The sequence below is a fragment of the Chiloscyllium punctatum genome, chromosome 23, assembly GCF_047496795.1.
Source record: "Chiloscyllium punctatum isolate Juve2018m chromosome 23, sChiPun1.3, whole genome shotgun sequence".
Taxonomy (NCBI): domain Eukaryota; kingdom Metazoa; phylum Chordata; class Chondrichthyes; order Orectolobiformes; family Hemiscylliidae; genus Chiloscyllium; species Chiloscyllium punctatum.
In genome coordinates this window covers 92,783,371-92,803,181 of record NC_092761.1, presented here as the reverse complement: position 1 = coordinate 92,803,181, position 19,811 = coordinate 92,783,371, and the positions used below count along the sequence as shown (strand labels likewise).

Genomic DNA, 19,811 nt, shown 5'->3' with positions numbered 1-19,811 from the left:
TCAGGTTTAAGTCTCACCTGCCCCAGAAGTGTCATAATACCTCTGAACAGATTGATGATAAAATAGGAAACTCTTGTAGCACAATGGCATTGTCCCTAAGTCAGAGCCAGGAGACCGTAATTCAGGTTATACTTCTGTAGGTGTGCAAGAACATTTCTGAACAGATTGATTAGAAAACATCTACTCAGAGGAATTCCTGTAAACCTTTCCTGGAACTGAGATGACCGACCTTAAACAACTACACATTTTCCGTGTGCCAGGTATGACTTCACTCAGCAAACAGCTCCCCCCCTCCCCCCCATACTCATTTTTAAAAAAACATTTAGAACATAGAACAGTACAGCAGAGAACAGGCCCTTCAGCCCATGATGTTGTGCCGACCATTGATCCTCATGTAAGGTAAACCTAATGTACAAACCCTCAAATTTCTGTGACCATATGCATGTCCAGCAGTCTCTTAAATATCCCAATGACCTCGCTTCCACAACTGCTGCTGGCAACGCATTCCATGTTCTCACAACTCTCTGTGTAAAGAACCCGCCTCTGACATCCCCTCTATACTTTCCTCCAACCAGCTTAAAACTATGGCCCCTCGTGTTAGTCATTTCTGCCCTGGGAAATAGTCTCTGGCTATCGACTCTCTCTATGCCTCTCATTATCTTGTACACCTCAATTAGGTCCCCCTCTTCCTTTTTTTCAATGAAAAAAGTCCGAGCTCAGTCAACCTCTCTTCATAAGATAAGCCCTCCATTCCAAGCAGCATCCTGGTAAACCTCCTCTGAACCCTCTCCAAAGCATCCACATCTTTCCTATAATAGGGCAACCAGAACTGGACACAGTATTCCAAGTGCGGTCTAACCAAAGTTTTATAGAGCTGCAACAAGATCTCACGGCTCTTAAACTCAATCCCCCTGTTAATGAAAGCCAAAACACCATATGCTTTCTTAACAACCCTATCCACCTGGATGGCAATTTTAAGGGATCTATGTACCTGCACACCAAGATCCCTCTGTTCCTCCACACTGCCAAGAATCCGGTCTTTAATACTGTACTCAGCTTTCAAGTTCGACCTTCCAAAATGCATCACCTCACATTTATCCAGGTTGAACTCCATCTGCCACCTCTCAGCCCATCTCTGCATCCTGTCAATGTCCCGCTGCAGCCTACAACAGCCCTCTATACTGTCAACGACACCTCCAACCTTTGCATCATCTGCAAACTTGCTAACCCATCCTTCAATCTCCTCGTCCAAGTCATTAATAAAAATTACAAACAGTAGAGTCCCAAGAACAGAGCCCTGTGGAACACCACTCACCACTGACTTCCAGGCAGAATATTTTCCTTCCACTACCACTCGCTGTCTTCTGTCGACCAGCCAATTCTGTATCCAGACAGCTAAATTTCCCTGTATCCCATTCATCCTGACCTTCTGAACAAGCCTACCATGGGGAACCTTATCAAATGCCTTACTGAAGTCCACATACACAACATCCACCGCTCGACCCTCATCAACTTGTCTTGTCACCTCCTCAAAGAACTCAATAAGGTATGTGAGGCATGACCTGCCCCTCACAAAGCCGTGCTGAGTGCCTTTAATCAATCCATGCTCTTCCAGATGGTCATAAATCCTATCCCTCAGAATCCTTTCTAACACCTTGCAGACGACAGACATGAGACTTACTGGTCTGTAATTGCCAGGGTTTTCCCTATTTCCTTTCTTGGAGAGAGGAATTACATTTGCCTCTCTCCAGTCCTCAGGTACGACTCCAGTGGAGAGCGAGGATGAAAAGATCTTCGCAAGCGGCGAAGCAATCACATTTCTCGCTTCCAAAGCAGTTGAGGACAAATCTGGTCCGGCCCTGGCGACTTGTCAACCTTAATGTTTGTCAAAATTTTCAGCACATTAGCTTCTTCAATCTCTATCTGTTCCAGCATGCTTACCTGCTCCTCAATGGTTTCATTCACTACAAGGTCCTTTTCTTTAGTAAAAACAGAAGCAAAAAGCTCATTTAGAGCTTCCCCTACCTTCTCAGACTCTATACACAAGTTCCCTATGCTATCCCTGATCGGCCCTACTCTTTCTTTGATCATTCTCTTATTCTTCACTTGTGAGATTTGTGTTGCTGGATCCCTCGTTGCTCGAGAAGCTGACACTGAGCTGCTTTTTCAAACCCACAATACTGCTGACCCCAGTTTCACTCAGGCTCCTCGTTGCCACACTCAGTCAAATGTAGCCTTGATGCCAAGGGCTGTCACTCTTGCCTCACCCTCTGGAATTCAGCTCTTTTATCTGTATTTGAACCAAGACCAAGTAATTTTTGCTACTTAACTATAAAAAATAATCAGGTTAAGATATTATATCAAAATAAAAACAGAACGTACAAGACGACCAGAGAACTGCGGTTCCTGGAAATCAGAAATCGCTGGAGAAATTCAGCAGGTCTGGCAGCACCTGTGGAGACAGAAACCAGAGGTAATGTTTTAGGTCCAGTGACCTTTCTTCAGAACAACAATGTACAAATTTAATTGCGGGCCAGATGGTTCTCTACTGCTGTCTCATGCTTTAACGTTTTTTAATCGTGCTCAAATCAACAATATCAAAACCATAATCAATTTCTGTTGTTTTTCCTGACTCTTAAAAGCTGCTGTTGGGAAGAAGCTGAGACAGACTGATAACTGTCAATTTGCAGGATTTCCACACAGACTGACATCACTGGAGTGCTCTACAGCTTCAAGAGACTTGCCAGTTAAAGAAAGTTTCATTTTCACAGCTGACCTGCAAACCACGACTAATCTCATCCTTGTAGACTGATGTGGAATTCATAAACTCTCCCCTGCATCAACCAACACTTTGTTGCAGTAAAGTTTTACAAAATGTTATTTATCAAAATACTCATCATAAAAACAATTGCAAATTCTACTGTGTCTCAAAATCACTTTACTAATACAATCCAATGTTGTGAATTCTCTGGAAAGCAACAGAATAACAACACAAGATACACACAACAGGCTGAGAAATTAAACATTGACAGAATAATACTCTAAATATTGAAGAAATATTGATCTTGGACACCTAACACTAATTGTAAAGGCATAATTCTCTGTTAAATTTCTAGTAGTAAACTAATGAAAGTCTGACAATAGTATGATGGGAAACTTCATTTCATCTCTGTACTGAAGGTATCATTTGAAGTTATGCCCACCACAGCTTTGGATTGAAGCTAATGCCCCTCAATTTAAAGATAAAGCAGATTGTCACATGGACAACGCTTGTGGATGAATCTTGTGACATTTCTAACGTGGCCACAGATACACTGGCTCTGTGCCAGACTAATCATTGAAGGATGAGGCCAAAGAGGGCAGACTAGGGGATGCTCATTCACCCAGAAGATGAACACAACCCAACCAAGTCAATACCCACAGAAAATTTATCCCAATGACAGGCACTACCAAGGAATCACTGCCGTGAGTGAGTGTAGTCCTCGTATCCCAGTGAGTGTCAGTGTGTGTGGGCGACCCATACCCCTGGGAGAGTCATTGTGTATGTTTGTGGGGGACCCATACCCCAGGGAGAGTCAGTGCGTGTATGCGACCCTGTACCCCAGTGAGAGTCTGGGTGTGTTTGGGACCCTGTAACCCAGCAAGTGTCAGTGTGTGTGTTTGGGGGGGGGGGGGAGGGGTGGGAGGGGGGGGGAGGGGTGGAGGGGTGGGAAGCACCATACCCCAGCGAGAGAGAGATTGTCAGTGTGAGTGAGAGACAGAGAGAGAGAAAGAGAGAGACAGAGTGTGTGTGTGTGCGTGGTGTGTGTGTGTGTGTGTGTGAGAGAGAGAGAGAGAGAGAGAGTGAGAGAGAGAGTGTGAGAGAGAGAGAGAGAGTGAGAGAGTGAGAGAGTGAGAGAGTGAGAGAGTGAGAGAGTGAGAGAGTGAGAGAGTGAGAGAGTGAGAGAGTGAGAGAGTGAGAGTGAGAGAGTGAGAGAGAGAGAGAGAGTGAGAGAGAGAGAGTGAGAGAGAGAGAGAGAGAGTGAGAGAGAGAGTGAGAGAGAGTGAGAGAGAGTGAGAGAGAGTGAGAGTGAGAGTGAGAGTGAGAGTGAGAGTGAGAGTGAGAGTGAGAGAGTGAGAGTGAGAGAGTGAGAGTGAGAGAGTGAGAGTGAGTGGAGTGAGGAGTGTGAGTGAGAGTGAGCGAGCGAGAGCCTATGCCTTCTTGACCACTCTATCCACCTGTGCAGCAACCTTCAGGATACAATGGACCTGTACTCCCAGATCTCTCTGCCCATCAACTTTTCCCAAGGTCTTCCGTTCATTGTATAATTTGCTCTAGAATTAGTCTTGCCTAAATGCATCACCTCACATTTGTCTGTACCTGAAATCCATCTGCCACTTTCCGCCCAACTCTCCAGTCTATCTATATCCTCCTGTATTCTTTGACAGTCCCTTATGCTTTCTGCTACTCCACCAATCTTCATGTCATCTGCAAACTTGCTGATCAGACCAACAGTGCCCTCTTCCAGATCATTTATGTATATTACAAACAACAGTGGCCCAGCACTGATCCCTGTGGAACACCACTGGTCACCTTTCTCCATAGAACATTACAGCGCAGTACAGGCCCTTTGGCCCTCGATATTGCACCGACCTGTCATACCAATCTGAAGCCCATCTATCCTACACTATTCCATGTATGTCCATATGCCTGTCCAATGACAAATTAAATGTACTTAAAGTTGGCAAATCTACTACCATTGCAGGCAAAGCATTTCATACCTTTACTACTCTCTGAGTAAAGAAACTACCTCTGACGTCTGTCCTATATCTATCACCCCTCAATTTAAAGCGATGCCCCCTCATGTGCGCCGTCACCATACTTGGAAAAAGGGTGGACAGGGACAGCCTATCTAACCCTCTGATTTATCTTATATGTCTCTATTAAGTCACCTCTCAACCTTCTTCTTTCCAACAAAAACAGCCACAAGTCCCTCAGCCTTTCATCATAAGACCTTCCCTCCATACCAGGCAACATGCTAGTAAATCTCCTCTGCACCCTTTCCAGAGCTTCCACATCCTTCTTATAATGCAGTGATCAGAACTGTACACAATACTCCAAGTGTGGCTGTACCAGAGCTTTGTACAACTGCAGCATAACCTCATGGTTCTGGAACTCGATCTTCTATTAATAAAAGCTAAAACACTGTATACCTTCTTAACAACCTTGTCAACCTGGGTGGCAACTTTCAAGGATCTATGTACCTGGACACAGAGATCTTTCTGCTCATCTGCACTCCCAAGAATCTTACCATTAGCCCAGTACTTTGCATTCCGGTTACTCTGACCAAAGTGAATCACCTCACACTTGTCCACATTAAACTCCATTTGCCATCTCTCAGCCCAGTTTATCTATGTCTCTCTGTAACCTACAACATCCTTTGTCACTATCCACAACTCCACCGACCTTAGTGTCATCTGCAGATTTACTAACCCACCCTTCTACGCCCTCATCCAGGTCGTTTATAAAAATGACGAACAGCAGTGGACCTAACATCGACCCTTGCGGTACACCACTGGTAACTGGACTCCAGGATGAACATTTCCCATCAACCACCACCCTCTGTCTTCTTTCAGCAAGCCAATTATTGATCCAAACTGCGATATCTCCCACAATCCCATTCCTCCACATTTTGTACAATAGCCTACTGTGGGGAACCTTATCGAACACGTTGCTGAAATCCATATACACCACATCAACCGGTTTACTCTCATTTACCTGTTTGGTCACCTTCTCAATGAACTCAATAAGGTTTGTGAGGCACGAGCTATTGTGTGCAGTTTTGGTCGCCATACTATAGGAAGGATGTGGAGGCACTGGAACGGGTGCAGAGGAAGTTTACCAGGATGTTGCCTGGTATGGTAGGAAAATCCTATGAGGAAAGGCTGAGGCACTTGGGGTTGTTTTCATTGGAGAAAAGAAGGTTTAGGGGTGATTTGATAGAGGTGTACAAGATGATTAGGGGGTTAGATAGGGTTGACAGTGAGAACCTTTTTCCACGTATGGAGTCAGCTATTACAAGGGGGCATAGCTTTAAATTAAGGGGGGTTAGATATAGGACTGATGTTAGGGGTAGGTTCTTCACTCAGCGAGTCGTAAGTTCATGGAATGCCCTGCCAGTAGCAGTAGTGGACTCTCCCTCTTTATGGGTATTTAAGCGGGCATTGGATAGGTATATGGAGGATAGTGGGTTAGTGTAGGTTAGGTGGGCTTTGATCGGCGCAACATCGAGGGCTGAAGGGCCTGTACCGCGCTGTATTCTTCTATGTTCTATGTTCTATGTACCCTTCACAAAACCGTGCTGACTATCCCTAATCAAATTATTCTTTTCTAGATGATTATAAATCCTACCTCTTATAACCTTTTCCAACACTTTACCAACAACTGAAGTAAGGCTCTATAATTACCAGGATTGTCTCTACTCCCCTTCTTCAACAGGGGAACCACATTTGCTATCCTTCAGTCTTCTGGCACTATTCCTGTAGACAATGACGGTTTAAAGATCAATGCCAAAGGCTCGGCAATCTCCTCCTTGGCTTCCCAGAGGATTCTAGGATAAATCCCATCCGGCCCAGGGGACTTATCTATTTTCACACTCTGCAGGATTTCTAATACCTCCTCCTTGTGAACCTCAATCCCACCTAGTCTAGTAGCCTGTATCTCAGTATTCTTCTCAACAACATTGTCATTTTCTAGAGTGAATACTGGCGAAAAATATTCATTTCGAGAAACTCCCTTCAACTACTACTCTGTCTCCTGTTGCTCAACCAGTTCTTTATCCACCTAACTAGAACACCCTGCACACCATGTGACTTTACTTTCTCCATTAGTTTACCATCAGGAACCTTATCAAAGGTAAGGGGGTGCCATACCCCAGCGAGAGTCAGTGTGTGTTTGAGATACAGAGAGAGAGTGCGAGAGAGAGAGAGAGAGAGAGAGAGAGAGTGCGAGAGAGAGAGAGAGAGAGTGCGAGAGAGAGAGAGAGAGTGCGAGAGAGAGAGAGAGAGAGTGCGAGAGAGAGAGCGAGTGCGAGAGAGTGCGAGTGCGAGTGAGAGAGAGTGAGAGACCCTGTACTCCAGTCAATGTCAGTGTGTGTGGGGGGGACCCTGTACCCTAGTGAGAGTCAGTGTGAGAGTGGGACCCCGTACCCCAGTGAGAGTCAGTGTGTGTGGGGGGGACAGGGACCCTGTACCCCAGTGAGAGGGTGTGTGGGTGTGGCGGGCACCCTGTACCCCAGTGAGAGTCAAATGTGTGCAACCCGTACCCAATGAAGTTCGCTCTTTGGACCAAAGACATAGAAGATATTGTGAAAGAACACACAAGTTATTTTTATAAAGAGGAAAATGTTTTTGCAGCGTGAGAGAGAACCAGCATGAAATGCAGAGAGAAAAGTGCAGAAGAGGAGGAATTTTGTATTTAGTTTGAAAAGTAAAGCAGTGAATGGGACTCCCCAGTGGCTGAGGGGAGAGGAACAGTCACAAAGTGGACAGGGTCATGTGTTCTGAAATGAATTGGAGACGTGGCAGTCCAGACTCCAGGTAGGAACCTGCACACTCTGGTATTCCATCAAGATCAGCAACTAAAATTTTCATATAGTAGACAGATGTGCTGCTGAATGTTTTATATTATTACCCTATCGCAGCTGCTAAAGGTAGTTTCATTGCTTTTAGAGTCCAGTGACACAACAGTATGGAAGTCAGCTGCTGAGGATCTGGTCAAACACAGGAACAAGCAGCAAGTGAATGTTCTTGTTGCACAATTGGGACAAGTTGGGGCAAAACAGAGGACACACCCAGCACGGAACTGGAGAACATCTCATGAGAAACAACTTGAGCTGTAACTTCAACACCCACGTTCCCACAGGGAACTAACTCAACAATCACCTGTCACGTCAGGCAGAAATTCAGCAACTGACTGTCTAAAGAATTCCTGCCAATAACTGCCTGTAAATTCACACTTAAGCTGCCACTCCCTCTGTAATAAATTAAACACTAAGTTGGTACGAACATATCCAGCACAAAGCAAGGGACCCACTTCGGAACATTGGCATGGACCCAGTGGGCCAAATGGTCTGCTTCCACCCTGTAGGGATTCAACGATTCTATTACTCAGGGCTCTGATTGTCAGATTGAAAGGATCAGCAAGATGGCAGTGTCTGTGTTTCTCAGTGATCTCCTGCCACAAAGCGGGTGTGAAATGGGTCACCCCCAAACAGGGAGAGTTCAGGATGAAAGGGGCTGATACACCACTTCTCCTCACACACTTAAAAAGTAGAGTCGTTTTCACTACTGAGAACAAAGTGTCTTTGAATTGAACATCAAACATCTTAGAGTTACTCTGCATAACCTGATCAGACCAGTACTACTTGTTATCTCCCAACCATCCCCCCACAACGCCTCCCCCACCACCCCCCCACCCCACCACGTGCACAAACCAACGAGGAACAGTAAAGTTTTATCTCCTGTTTCCCCTCCGAAGGTGCCAGCAGCTGGGGCAGCCTGGGGTAAGTGGAAAGGAAATGAGTCATTAAGAAGGAAGATTGGCCAATAATAACTGCTGCTCCAACAAAACCTCCCAGCAGGCAGCAAAACAAGACCAGCTGACCCAGTCCTGGCAAAGTGAGTCACAGTTTCAATACTGCTTACATCAGCTGCTAACAATCTGCGTAGTTTATTCTGCCAATTCGCGTACATAAAGCATACTCTAGATTGAAGAGATTAGCTGTATTGAAGCCTCAAGGAGCTGTCATTCTGACATTTATACAATGGCCATCACCTCATCGCAGTAGTGCTCGCACTCACTCACAGTGACTAATTTACTCAGCAAGTTCTGCTCCTTAACTCTAAACTCTCCTCAGAATCTTGTTTTTCATTAATGAGATGTGGGTGGCGCTGGCTGGCCAGCATTTATTGCCCATCTCTAGTTGCCCTTGAGAAGGTGACAGTGAGCTGTCATCTTGAACCGCTGCAGCTCACAAGCTGCAGGTTGACCCACAATGCCCTTAGGGAGGGAATTCCAGGATTTTGACCCAGCATCACTGAAGGAACAGCAAAATATTTCCTAGTTAGGATGGTGAGTGGCTTGGAGGGGAACGGTCTTCCCAATGAGGAAGGCTCTGAGATCTCAGCTCTCTTATAATTCTGGTATTTGAGATTTTAGTCTGGCCAAGGGTCTGAAGCTCTGGAATTCTCACCCTACATTTTTAAAAAATGCATGTCATGTGGGCTTCGCTGGCTGGGCCAGTATTTATTGCCCCATCTATAATTGTCCTCGAGACGGTGATGAGCTGCTTTCTTGAACTGCTGCCGTCCTTGGAATGTATGAACTACACCCCTTCTCTTACTCCTCTTCTTCCCCATCCAGTGCTGCTAGTCAGAAAGGATTTGAATTATCCTCTTCCCCTTTTAAGATGCAACTTAAACCATATCTCTTTGCTCAAAATGTTTGGTCACCTATCATAATATTGACTTACATGGCTCAATGTCATTTTTTTTTTTTACAATGCTTTTGTTTCAAATCATAGAAGCATTTTCAGACATTTTTCTACATTAAAAGTGATATAAAACCAACTCGTCTACAGCAATTTGGTCTCCATACCCTAGCCTCATTTACATGGGTTTGCTCTCAGAAGAACTGACTTATTTTCTATTAATACCCACTCTTTCATCTCTCCCTTTGCCATGTGCTGTAGTCACGGTCTATCTGTTCTACTTCCTCCTCCACCCTTCCTCTCCAGCCTAAAAACTGAAAAAGACAAATTGGACTCAAAACATTACGTTTGTTTTTCTCTCTACAGATGCTGTCAGATTGGCTACGTTGCTCTAGATTCTTTGGTTTTTATTATATACATGCAAATTGTTAACACTCAATGTTGTGCAATACAATTAGAAGTTTAATAATGTCCTCACTATGTCACATTCACCCACGTCAAAGGGCAAGAGCAGCAGATACATGAGAACATCTCCACTTGCAAGTTCCCCTCCAATCTACTCACTATCCTGACTTGGAAATATAGCGCTGTCCCTTCAGGGTCACTGGGTCAAAATTCTGGAATTCCCTCTCTTCGACCCTGTGGATGTACTCACAGCAGACTGAGTGCAGAGTTCAAGGTGACAGTGAGAATACAGAAAGGTCACATTTTTCCTGACCATCTGTTGTACCATTCACCTCCTTCCTTTGTTTAAAAAATTATTCCAGTCAGCCATTTACCGTCCAGAGTTCTGGCTTTCCAAAATCAATTGTTAATTCACTTCAATAATTGGACCAAGTCCCCCATGTTCTTATTTACTTTGTTGTCAAATTATGCTCAAGATGAACATTTTCCTGTCTAGATCCATCTCAGCCTCTAAATTACCAGGTGCTGTGCCTTGCCTCCATCCGTGGTTTTGGCTGTCTCAGGTTCCTGTGATTTAAACTGCACACAGCTCAGGTTGTTTAGGCTGTTTAATGCACTCTGCAAGAACCTTGACAAGGAACACATTTAAAATGAGAGGTTACTAACGTTTCAATCAGGGAGTTGTCCAACACCAAATCCAAACCCTCAGGAATCATTGCTTTGACATAACTTTCTTTACAATCCCAGGAGAAGGAAAAGCTGAGGATTCAGATAGTGCCCCTAATAGTCTCTTAAAATTTGGGCTTGTGGACATTAGTTACAGTCAATCACTGTGCTTGGGCAAAATATGAATACTTTGTTAAGATGATTATACAACCGAGACAGTTCAGTAACAAGAGGTCCATCAGGAGTCACCATGTGCTCAGAAATTGGCCAAAGGGCTCATGCCCAGCATCACAGGGGCTCTGCCCGGCAGCAATTACTGCAGTGCTCAGCACAATTACCCTTCAGCAATGAAACAATCCTGACCTACATTAAACAGGTAGTATGTTACTTCCCCTGCTCTTCTTTAAAGTCCCACTCCCTGATTGCGATCTCTCCCTCCAGAAAACAATGACAGCTACAAAATCTGTTTTCCATTTTTTGGAACGAAGCTTGCAGGTGGATTGGAAGCCCAAGAGGAGTTGAGTACAGGGATTGAGTAACAAATGTGTCTGCTGATGACACCCCCTGTCTTGACACCTCGATTGTGTGATCAACATCAAAGTGTCAATGAACTGCAGTTTTCCTCAAACATCATGCAGGGGGGCGGGGAGGGGAGCAGGAACGGGTTCTGTGCCTTTGTTTCTGTCACCCCCTCCATGTTGGGGGTTTGTTTCTGTTTCTCTCTATTTTCCCCCAGAGGGTGGGTGATGCTTGTCCCTCTCCCCCTACCTCCAGTGTTGGGGTCCTGGTCCCTGTCTCTCCACCCCCCACTCCCTCAGGATAAGAGTCTCTCGCTCTATCTCCCAGGATGGGGCCTCCATAGTGGGGGCGCTTGATACCTGTATCCCCCTCCCCACCATGGGGGTGGGGGGGGTTTCTCTCTCCTCCCCCAAAGTGGGGGTCCTTTCTGTCCTCCCCAGGGTGGGGGGGGGGGGGGTTCTGTCTCACTCTTCCCCTTCCCCCCCTCCCCCCCCCCCAGGGTGAGGGTCTCTCTCTCTCTCTCTCTCTCTCTCTCCTCATCCCCCCAGGGTAAGGGGTCTCTCTCTCTCTCTCTCACTCTCTCCTCCACCCCCTCCCCAGGATGGAGGTCTCTCGCTCGCTCTCTCTCTCACACTCTTTCTCTCCCCCCCAGGGTGGGGGTCTCTCTCTCTTTCCCCCCCCCAGGATGAGGGTCTCTCTTCTCTCTCTCTCTCTCTCTCTCTCTCATCCCCCCAGGGTAAGGGTCTCTCTCTCTCTCCTCTCACTCTCTCCCTCCACCCTCCCCAGGATGGAGGTCTCTCGCTCGCTCTCTCTCTCACTCTTTCTCTCCCCCCCAGGGTGGGGGTCTCTCTCTCTCTTCCCCCTAGGGTGGGGGTCTCTCTCTCTCTCTCCCCCCAGGGTAGGGTTCTCTCTCTCTCTCTCTCTCTCTCTCCCCCCCCACAGGGTGGGGGGTCTCTCTCTCTCTCTCTCTTCTCTCTCTCTCTCTCTCTCTCTCTCTCTCGCTCCCCCTGAGGGTGGGGGGTCTCTCTCTCGCTCTCTCTCTCCCCCCCAACAGGGTGGGGGGTCTCTCTCTCTCGCTCTCTCCCCCCCCAGGGTTGGGGGTCTCTCTCTCGCTCTCCTCCGCCCCCCAGGTGGGGGTCTCTCTCTCGCTCTCTCCCCCCCCCAGGGTGGGGGTCTCTCTCTCGCTCTCTCCCCCCCCCCCAGGTGTGGGGGTCTCTCTCTCGCTCTCTTCCCCCCCCAGGGTGGGGGTCTCTCTCTCGCTCTCTCCCCCCCCCAGGGTGGGGGTCTCTCTCTCGCTCTCTTCCCCCCCCCAGGGTGGGGGTCTCTCTCTCGCTCTCTCCCCCCCCCAGGGTGGGGGTCTCTTCTCTCGCTCTCTTCCCCCGCCCCCAGGGTGGGGGTCTCTCTCTCCGCTCTCTCCCCCCAGGGTGGGGGTCTCTCTCTCGCTCTCTCTTCCCCCCCCCCCCAGGGTGGGGGTCTCTCTCGCTCTCTTCCCCCCCCCCAGGGTGAGGGTCTGCCTCTCTCCTCTCTCCCCCCTCTCCTTTACCCCCACCCTCCCCCCTCCAGGGTGAGGGTCTCTCTCTCACTCTCTTCCCCCCCCCCCTCCCCCAGCGTGAGGGTCTCTCTCTCTCTCTCTCTCTCTTCTCTCTCCTCCCCAGGGTAAGGGTCTCTCTCTCTCTACACACTCTCTCCCCAGGGTGAGGGTCTCTCTCTCACTCTCTCCTCCCCCACCAGGGTGGGGGTCTCTCTCTCTCCACCCCACCAGGGGTGGGGGTCTCTCTCTCTCCTCCACCCCACCAGGGTGGGGGTCTCTCTCTCTCTCTCTCTCCCCCACTCCCTAGGCTGGGGGTCTCTCTCTCTCTCCCACTCCCCAGGGTGGGGGTCTCTCTCTCTCTCACTCCTCCCCAGAGTTGGGGGTCTCTCTCTCTCTCACACACACACACACACACACACACCCCCAGGGGCGGGGTCTCTCTCTCTCACCCCTCAGGGTGGGGGTCTCTCACTCTCTCTCTCTCTTACCCCCCCAGGGTGGGGGGGTCTTTCTCTCTCTCTCTCACCCCCCAGGGTGGGGGTCTCTCTCTCTCACCCCCCAGGGTGGGGGTCTCTCTCTCTCTCTCTCCCCCCACAGCGTGGGGGTCTCTCTCTCTCTCTCTCCCCCCACAGCGTGGGGGTCTCTCTCTCTCACCCCCCAGCGTGGGGGTCTCTCTCTCTCTCTCTCCCCCCCCCCCCCCCCCGAGGGTAGGGGTCTCTCTCTCTCTCTCTCTCTCTCTCTCCCAGGGTGGGGGTTTTCTCTCTCTCTCTCACCCCCCAGGGTGGGGGTCTCCTCTCACACACCCCCCAGGGTGGGGGTGTCTCTCTCTCACCCCCCAGGGTGGGGGTCCTCACTCTCACCCCCCAGGGTGGGGGGTCGGTCTCTCTCTCTCTCTCTCTCTCTTTCCCCCCCCAGGGTGGGGGTCTCTCTCTCTCACCCCCCAGGGTGGGGGTCTCTGTGTCCCCCAGGGTGGGGGTCTCTCTCTCACCCCAGGGTGGGGGTCTCACTCTCACCCCCCAGGGTGGGGGTCTCACTCTCTCTCTCTCCTCTCTCTTTCCCCCCCCCCAGGGTGGGGGTCTCTCTCTCTCTCTCTCTCACCCCAGGGTGGGGGTCCTCTCTCTCTCACCCCCCAGGGTGGGGGTCTCTGTGTCCCCCAGGGTGGGGGTCTCTCTCTCACCCCAGGGTGGGGGTCTCTCTCTCTCACCCCCCAGGGTGGGGGTCTCTGTGTCCCCCAGGGTGGGGGTCTCTCTCTCACCCCAGGGTGGGGGTCTCTCTCTCTCACCCCCCAGGGTGGGGGTCTCTCTCTCTCAGCCCCCAGGGTGGGGGTCTCTGTGTCCCCCAGGGTGGGGGTCTCTCTCTCACCCCAGGGTGGGGTCTCTCTCTCTCACCCCCCAGGGTGGGGGTCTCTGTGTCCCCCAGGGTGGGGGTCTCTCTCTCACCCCAGGGTGGGGGTCTCTCTCTCTCAGCCCCCAGGATGGGGGTCTCTGTGTCCCCCAGGGTGGGGGTCTCTGTGCCCCCAGGGTGGGGGTCTCTGTGCCCCCCAGGGTGGGGGTCTCTCTCTCTCACCCCCCAGGGTGGGGGTCTCTCTCTCTCTCTCTCTCACCCCAGGGTGGGGGTCTCTCTCTCTCACCCCCCAGGGTGGGGGTCTCTCTCTCTCACCCCCCAGGGTGGGGGTCTCTGTGTCCCCCAGGGTGGGGGTCTCTGTGTCCCCCAGGGTGGGGGTCTCTGTGCCCCCCAGGGTGGGGGTCTCTCTCACACACCCCCCCAGGGTGGGGGTCTCTCTCTCTCAGCCCCCAGGGTGGGGGTCTCTGTGCCCCCCCAGGGTGGGGGTCTCTCTCACACACCCCCCAGGGTGGGGGTCTCTCTCTCTCAGCCCCCAGGGTGGGGGTCTCTGTGCCCCCCAGGGTGGGGGTCTCTGTGCCCCCCAGGGTGGGGGTCTCTCTCTCACACACCCCAGGGTGGGGGTCTCTCTCTCTCAGCCCCCAGGGTGGGGGTCTCTGTGCCCCCCAGGGTGGGGGTCTCTGTGCCCCCCAGGGTGGGGGTCTCTCTCACACACCCCCCAGGGTGGGGGTCTCTCTCTCTCACCCCCCAGGGTGGGGGGTCTCTCTCTCTCACCCCCCAGGGTGGGGGTCTCTGTGCCCCCCAGGGTGGGGGTCTCTGTGTCCCCCCCCGGGCCCCGGTACCTGTCTGAAGTCCGCCAGGAGGGTGATGAAGTTTCCGTCCTCTCTCCGGAATTCGATGCTGATCGAGTCCGATTCGGGATCCGCTTGTAGCGTCTCCTCGGCGACCTCACCCCCAGCCAAACGGACCCGGACCCGGAGCCCGGAGGCAGCTCCCGAGCCTCTCCCGGGGGGCGGCAGCAGGAGGGCGGACACAAGGAGCAACAACGGCCCCGGGAATCCCGGCGGCATCGCCCCGGCCCCGGAGAAACTTTCCCAAGTTCTCCTCCCGGGAATTCCCGTCACTTCCTGCAGCTCCGCCTCCGCTCAACACAGAGAGAGCCCGATAACCCCGGGAAGGGGCATCTCCCCGGGACCGGGGGCAGAAACTCCCCGGGACCGGGGGCAGAAACTCCCCGGGAAGGGGCATCTACCCCGGGACCGGGGGCAGAAACTCCCCGGGACCGGGGCAGAAACTCCCCGGGAAGGGGCATCTACCCGGACCGGGGGCAGAAACTCCCCGGGAAGGGGCATCTACCCCGGGACCGGGGGCAGAAACTCCCCGGGAAGGGGCATCTACCCGGGACCGGGGGCAGAAACACCCCGGGAAGGGGCATCTACCCCGGGACTGGGGACAGAAACACCCCGGGAAGGGGCATCTACCCGGGACCGGGGGCAGAAACTCCCCGGGACCGGGGGCAGAAACTCCCCGGGAAGGGGCATCTACCCCGGGACTGGGGGCAGGAACTCCCCGGGAAGGGGCATCCTCCCCGGGACCGGGGGGCAGAAACACCCCGGGAAGGGGCATCTACCCCGGGACTGGGGACAGAAACACCCCGGGAAGGGGCATCTACCCCGGGACTGGGGACAGAAACACCCCGGGAAGGGGCATCTACCCCGGGACTGGGGACAGAAACACCCCGGAAGGGGCATCCACCCATCTACCCCGGGACCAGTGGCAGTAATACCGGAGAGGGGGCATAAACTTCTGGGTAGGGTCATTATCCCCGTGAGGGAGCATTAAGTGCTAGGGACGGGACATTTACCCTAGGAAGGGGGCATTAAATCCGGACAGGGGCAGAAACTCACGGGAAGGGGCATTAACCCTGGCAGGGGCATTAACGCCCAGACTGGGGCACTAACTCTCAGGTAGAGAGCATTAACCCCCAGGCAGGGGGCAGTATACCCCAGGCAAGGGCATTAACACCCAGACTGGGGCACTAACTCTCAGCTAGAGAGAGCATTAACTCCCAGGCAGGGGGTAGTAATCCCCGGGCAGGGGTAGCAACTCTGAGGAAAGGGGCATTATCCCCAAGTGGGGACATTAACCCTGGACTGGGGGCATTAACTCCCAGTTGGATGTCATTAACCCCCGAGCAGGGGACAATAACTCCCAAGCAGGGGCATTAACTCTGAGTAGGGGCATTATCCCAGAGGTACCACCGCCAGGCAGGCCATGGAGCACAAACAGGGCATTGCCTATTTTGGAGTGGGGGTAATTAAATGCCACTGTTCAGGCGTTAGACTCCCTACCTGAGTTATTTTTAATTTCTTAATGGATATTAGGCTTAACATTTATTACCCATCTCTAGTGGTTGTTGAGAAGGTGGTATTGAGTTGCCTTGTTGAATTGTTGCTGTGTATTTGTCGATGGTGTAACATTGGTAGACAGAGTGGATGTGGTGCCAAATAAGCGGGCTTTTAAATAAAATCATTTATGGAATATTTGGCATCGCTGGCTAGCCCAGCATTTATTGCACACCCCTAAATGAGTTAATTGAATAGTCAAGAGCAACCACATTGTGGTGGGTCTGGAGTCACATGTAGGCCAGACCAGGTAAGGATGGCTTTCCTAAATGACATTAGTGAACCAGATGAGTTTTTCCTGACAATTGACAATGATTTAATTTGTAATCATGAGATAATTAACTCCAAAGTTTTATTAAATTTCAGCATTTGGCATGGTGGGATTCAGACCCAGGTCCTCCAGAACATTTACATGGGTTTGGGGGGGGTGAGGCTGCTTTGTCCTGGGTGGTGTTGAGTTTCTTGGGTGTTGTTGGAGCTACCCTCTATCCAGGCAAGTGGGCAGTATTCCATGACCCTCCTGATTTGTACCTTGTAGATTGTAGACAGGATTTGAAAACCTTTTCATTTTTGTCTAAGGCTGACATTCAAACTGAACCTCAGTAGCAGGTCATTGTAGAATAAATGCCACTTGATCGCACTGTTGACCATTTTCTCAGTCACTTTTTGATGATCGAGAGTAGATTAGATTAGATTAGATTACTTACAGTGTGGAAACAGGCCCTTCGGCCCAACAAGTCCACACCGCCCCGCCGAAGCGTAACCCACCCATACCCCTACATCTACATTTTTTACATTTACCCCTTACCTAACACTATGGGCAATTTAGCCTGGCCAATTCACCTGGCCTGCACATCTTTGGACTGTGGGAGGAAACCGGAGCACCCGGAGGAAACCCACGCAGACACGGGGAGAACGTGCAAACTCCACACAGTCAGTCACCTGAGGCGGGAATTGAACCCGGGTCTCAGGCTGATGGGATAGTAGAAGCTTTGACAAAGGGTCAGTTAGACTTGAAACTTCAGCTCTTTTCTCTCCTTACAGATGCTGCAGTCCTGCTGAGATTTTCCAGCATTTTCTCTCTCTGATGGGATAGTAATTGGTCAGGTTGGATATATCATGGGCTTTTTTTTGGACAGGACTTGCCTGGACAACTTCCTATATGAAGGATAAGATATTTATGGAGTTTTCACCTATTTATTCGTCCACCACCATTTTCAACTGGATGCGGCAGAATTACAGAGTTAAGATCTGATGCATTGTTTATGGGATCGCTTAGTTCTTGTCTATCACTTGTTGTTTATGCTGTTTGGCATTTCAAATAGTCCTGGTTGGTGGCTTCACTAGGTTGACACCTCATCTTCAGATATGCCTGCTGTTGACTCTCCATTGAACCCGGGTTGATCCCTTGGCTTGATGGTAATGGTTGAGTGGGGAAACGCTGGGCCATGAGGTTACAGATTGTGCTGGAGTAGAATTCTGCTGCTGTTGATGGTCCACAGTGCCCCATGGATGCCCAGTCTGGATTTGCTAGATCTGTTCATAGTCTGTTCCATTTAACATTGTGATAGTACCATACAACGCAATGTGAAAACAGGACTTTTACTCCACAACATTCAGTTTTTAATGAATGCTTGTGACATAACAGTTTAGCAGTAGACACTACATAACTTTCCAAAACTCCATGTGTCTCACATTCTGCCCTCCGATACCCGTAAACCTGGTCAACTTCAAACTGGACACTGAGGAGGTGATGGTGGCTGTCGAAGAGTGTGGTGCTGGAAAGCACAGCCAGTCAGGCAGCATCCAAGGAGCAGGAGTCAACATTTCGGGCATAAGCCCTATGATGGTGGCTCAGTGGTTAGCACTACTGCCTCTTAGTGCTGGGGACCCAGGTTCAACTCCACCCATGGGCAAGTTTACACATCCTTCCATGTATGAATGGGTTTCCTCTGGGTGCTGTGTTTCATCTCACAGCCAAGTGATGTGCAGGTTAGTGTGGATGAGCCAGGGGAAATGCAGAGTCTCAGGGATGGGGTGGCATGCTCTTTGGAGGGTTGGTGTGGACTCAATGGGCCAATGGCTTGTTCCACACGATAGGGATTCTATGTCCTATTGGTGTTATTGCTGGATTGTTAACCCCCCACCCCCACCCCCAGGTAATGTTCTGAGGACCTGGGTTCAAATCCTGCCACTGCACAAGGTGGAATTCAATTTTTTAAAATCTGGAATTAAGAGTCTAATGATGACCATGACTCCATTGTCGATTGTTGGGAAAACCCATCTGCTTCACTAATGTCTATCAGGGAAGGAAACTGCTATCTTTACTTGGTCTGGCCGACATGCGACTCCACCCCACAGCAATGTGGTTGACTCTTAAGTGCCCCCTGGGCAATTAGGGATAGGCAATAAATGCTGATCTAGCCAGTGATGCCCACATCCAATGAATGAATAAAAACAAATTGGATTTTGATGAATCACAGGATTATAAACAGCCAGATCCTTACCAGAAAAGGTGAGAGATCCACTGAAATAGGTCTGCCCTATTATTTAGAGACAACAGATCCCAAGGCTCAAGCAGATCAACTGTTTGACATGATTAGATCTGTTTAATCAACTTGCTCAGATGTGTCATGACTGAAGCAGGGAGGACTTGACCCTGGATCTTCTGGCTCAGAGGCAAAGACATTACCACTGTGCCATCAGAGCCTGTCTTTGACAGAATGGGTTTGAGAGATGACCAAAGATAAATTTAATCTGAAACATGGAGTGTGGCATGTAACTGCATTGTATGCAATTCAACACCAGAGCAACTGTCTGTGTTCAGCCAGTCTCATTCCAGGAATAGAACTTCACAGAAAGCAAAATGATTTTCTTGGAGATGGTTGTTAGGGTTACACGCTGCGTTCTGTGATTGGTGCTCTTCCCCAATCTTGTGGCTGCCATTGGTAACCTTTGTTTGTGTGTGTCTATGGTCTGCCAAGGCCAGAGGCTGGAGATGAGAATTCAGAGCAATCCGTGCACACTCCTACAATCAAAACAGAAAGTGCTGCAAATACTCAGCAAGTCAGAGAGAACTGATGGAGAGAAGACAGTGTTTTAGGCTAATGAGTTTTCATCAGATAGTCTTTGCAAACTCACCATACTAACAATTTATTGTTGAAAAATGCCACTCACACATTTAATTTACAGGGAAAGGATTAACTAAGAACTTGGGCCCAGAGAAAAGCTGGAATTGTGACTGGATAATTGCTGCAGCACTTTTCTTATAAAAGAATCATTCAGAAAGAGGAGAACGGGCTACACAGTCGGAGGTCTGGGGTACACAGGATTCAATGCCTGATGAATTCTGTAAGATGTTCGATTCTGGCTCCCTGCCATTGGTAATCAGCCAACATTAAATAAACATAAGCAACTCCCTCCCACATTCCTGTAAACACTACTAGCCCCAGAAAATTTAGGCAAATGGACGGT

The 19,811-nt window shown here is 50.1% G+C and overlaps 1 protein-coding gene across 1 annotated transcript in view; it reads right to left on the bottom strand.

Moving 5' to 3' along the window:
• The window catches only part of LOC140494272 (out at first protein homolog), a 34,737-nt gene extending 19,674 nt beyond the window's left edge, over positions 1 to 15,063 (bottom strand). The window contains exon 1 of the mRNA XM_072593542.1: positions 14,775 to 15,063. Coding sequence (XP_072449643.1) covers positions 14,775 to 15,002 — 228 coding nt within the window. The 5' untranslated portion in view covers positions 15,003 to 15,063. The remainder of the gene's footprint in view (positions 1 to 14,774) is intronic.
• Between the last annotated feature and the right edge of the window lie 4,748 nt (positions 15,064 to 19,811).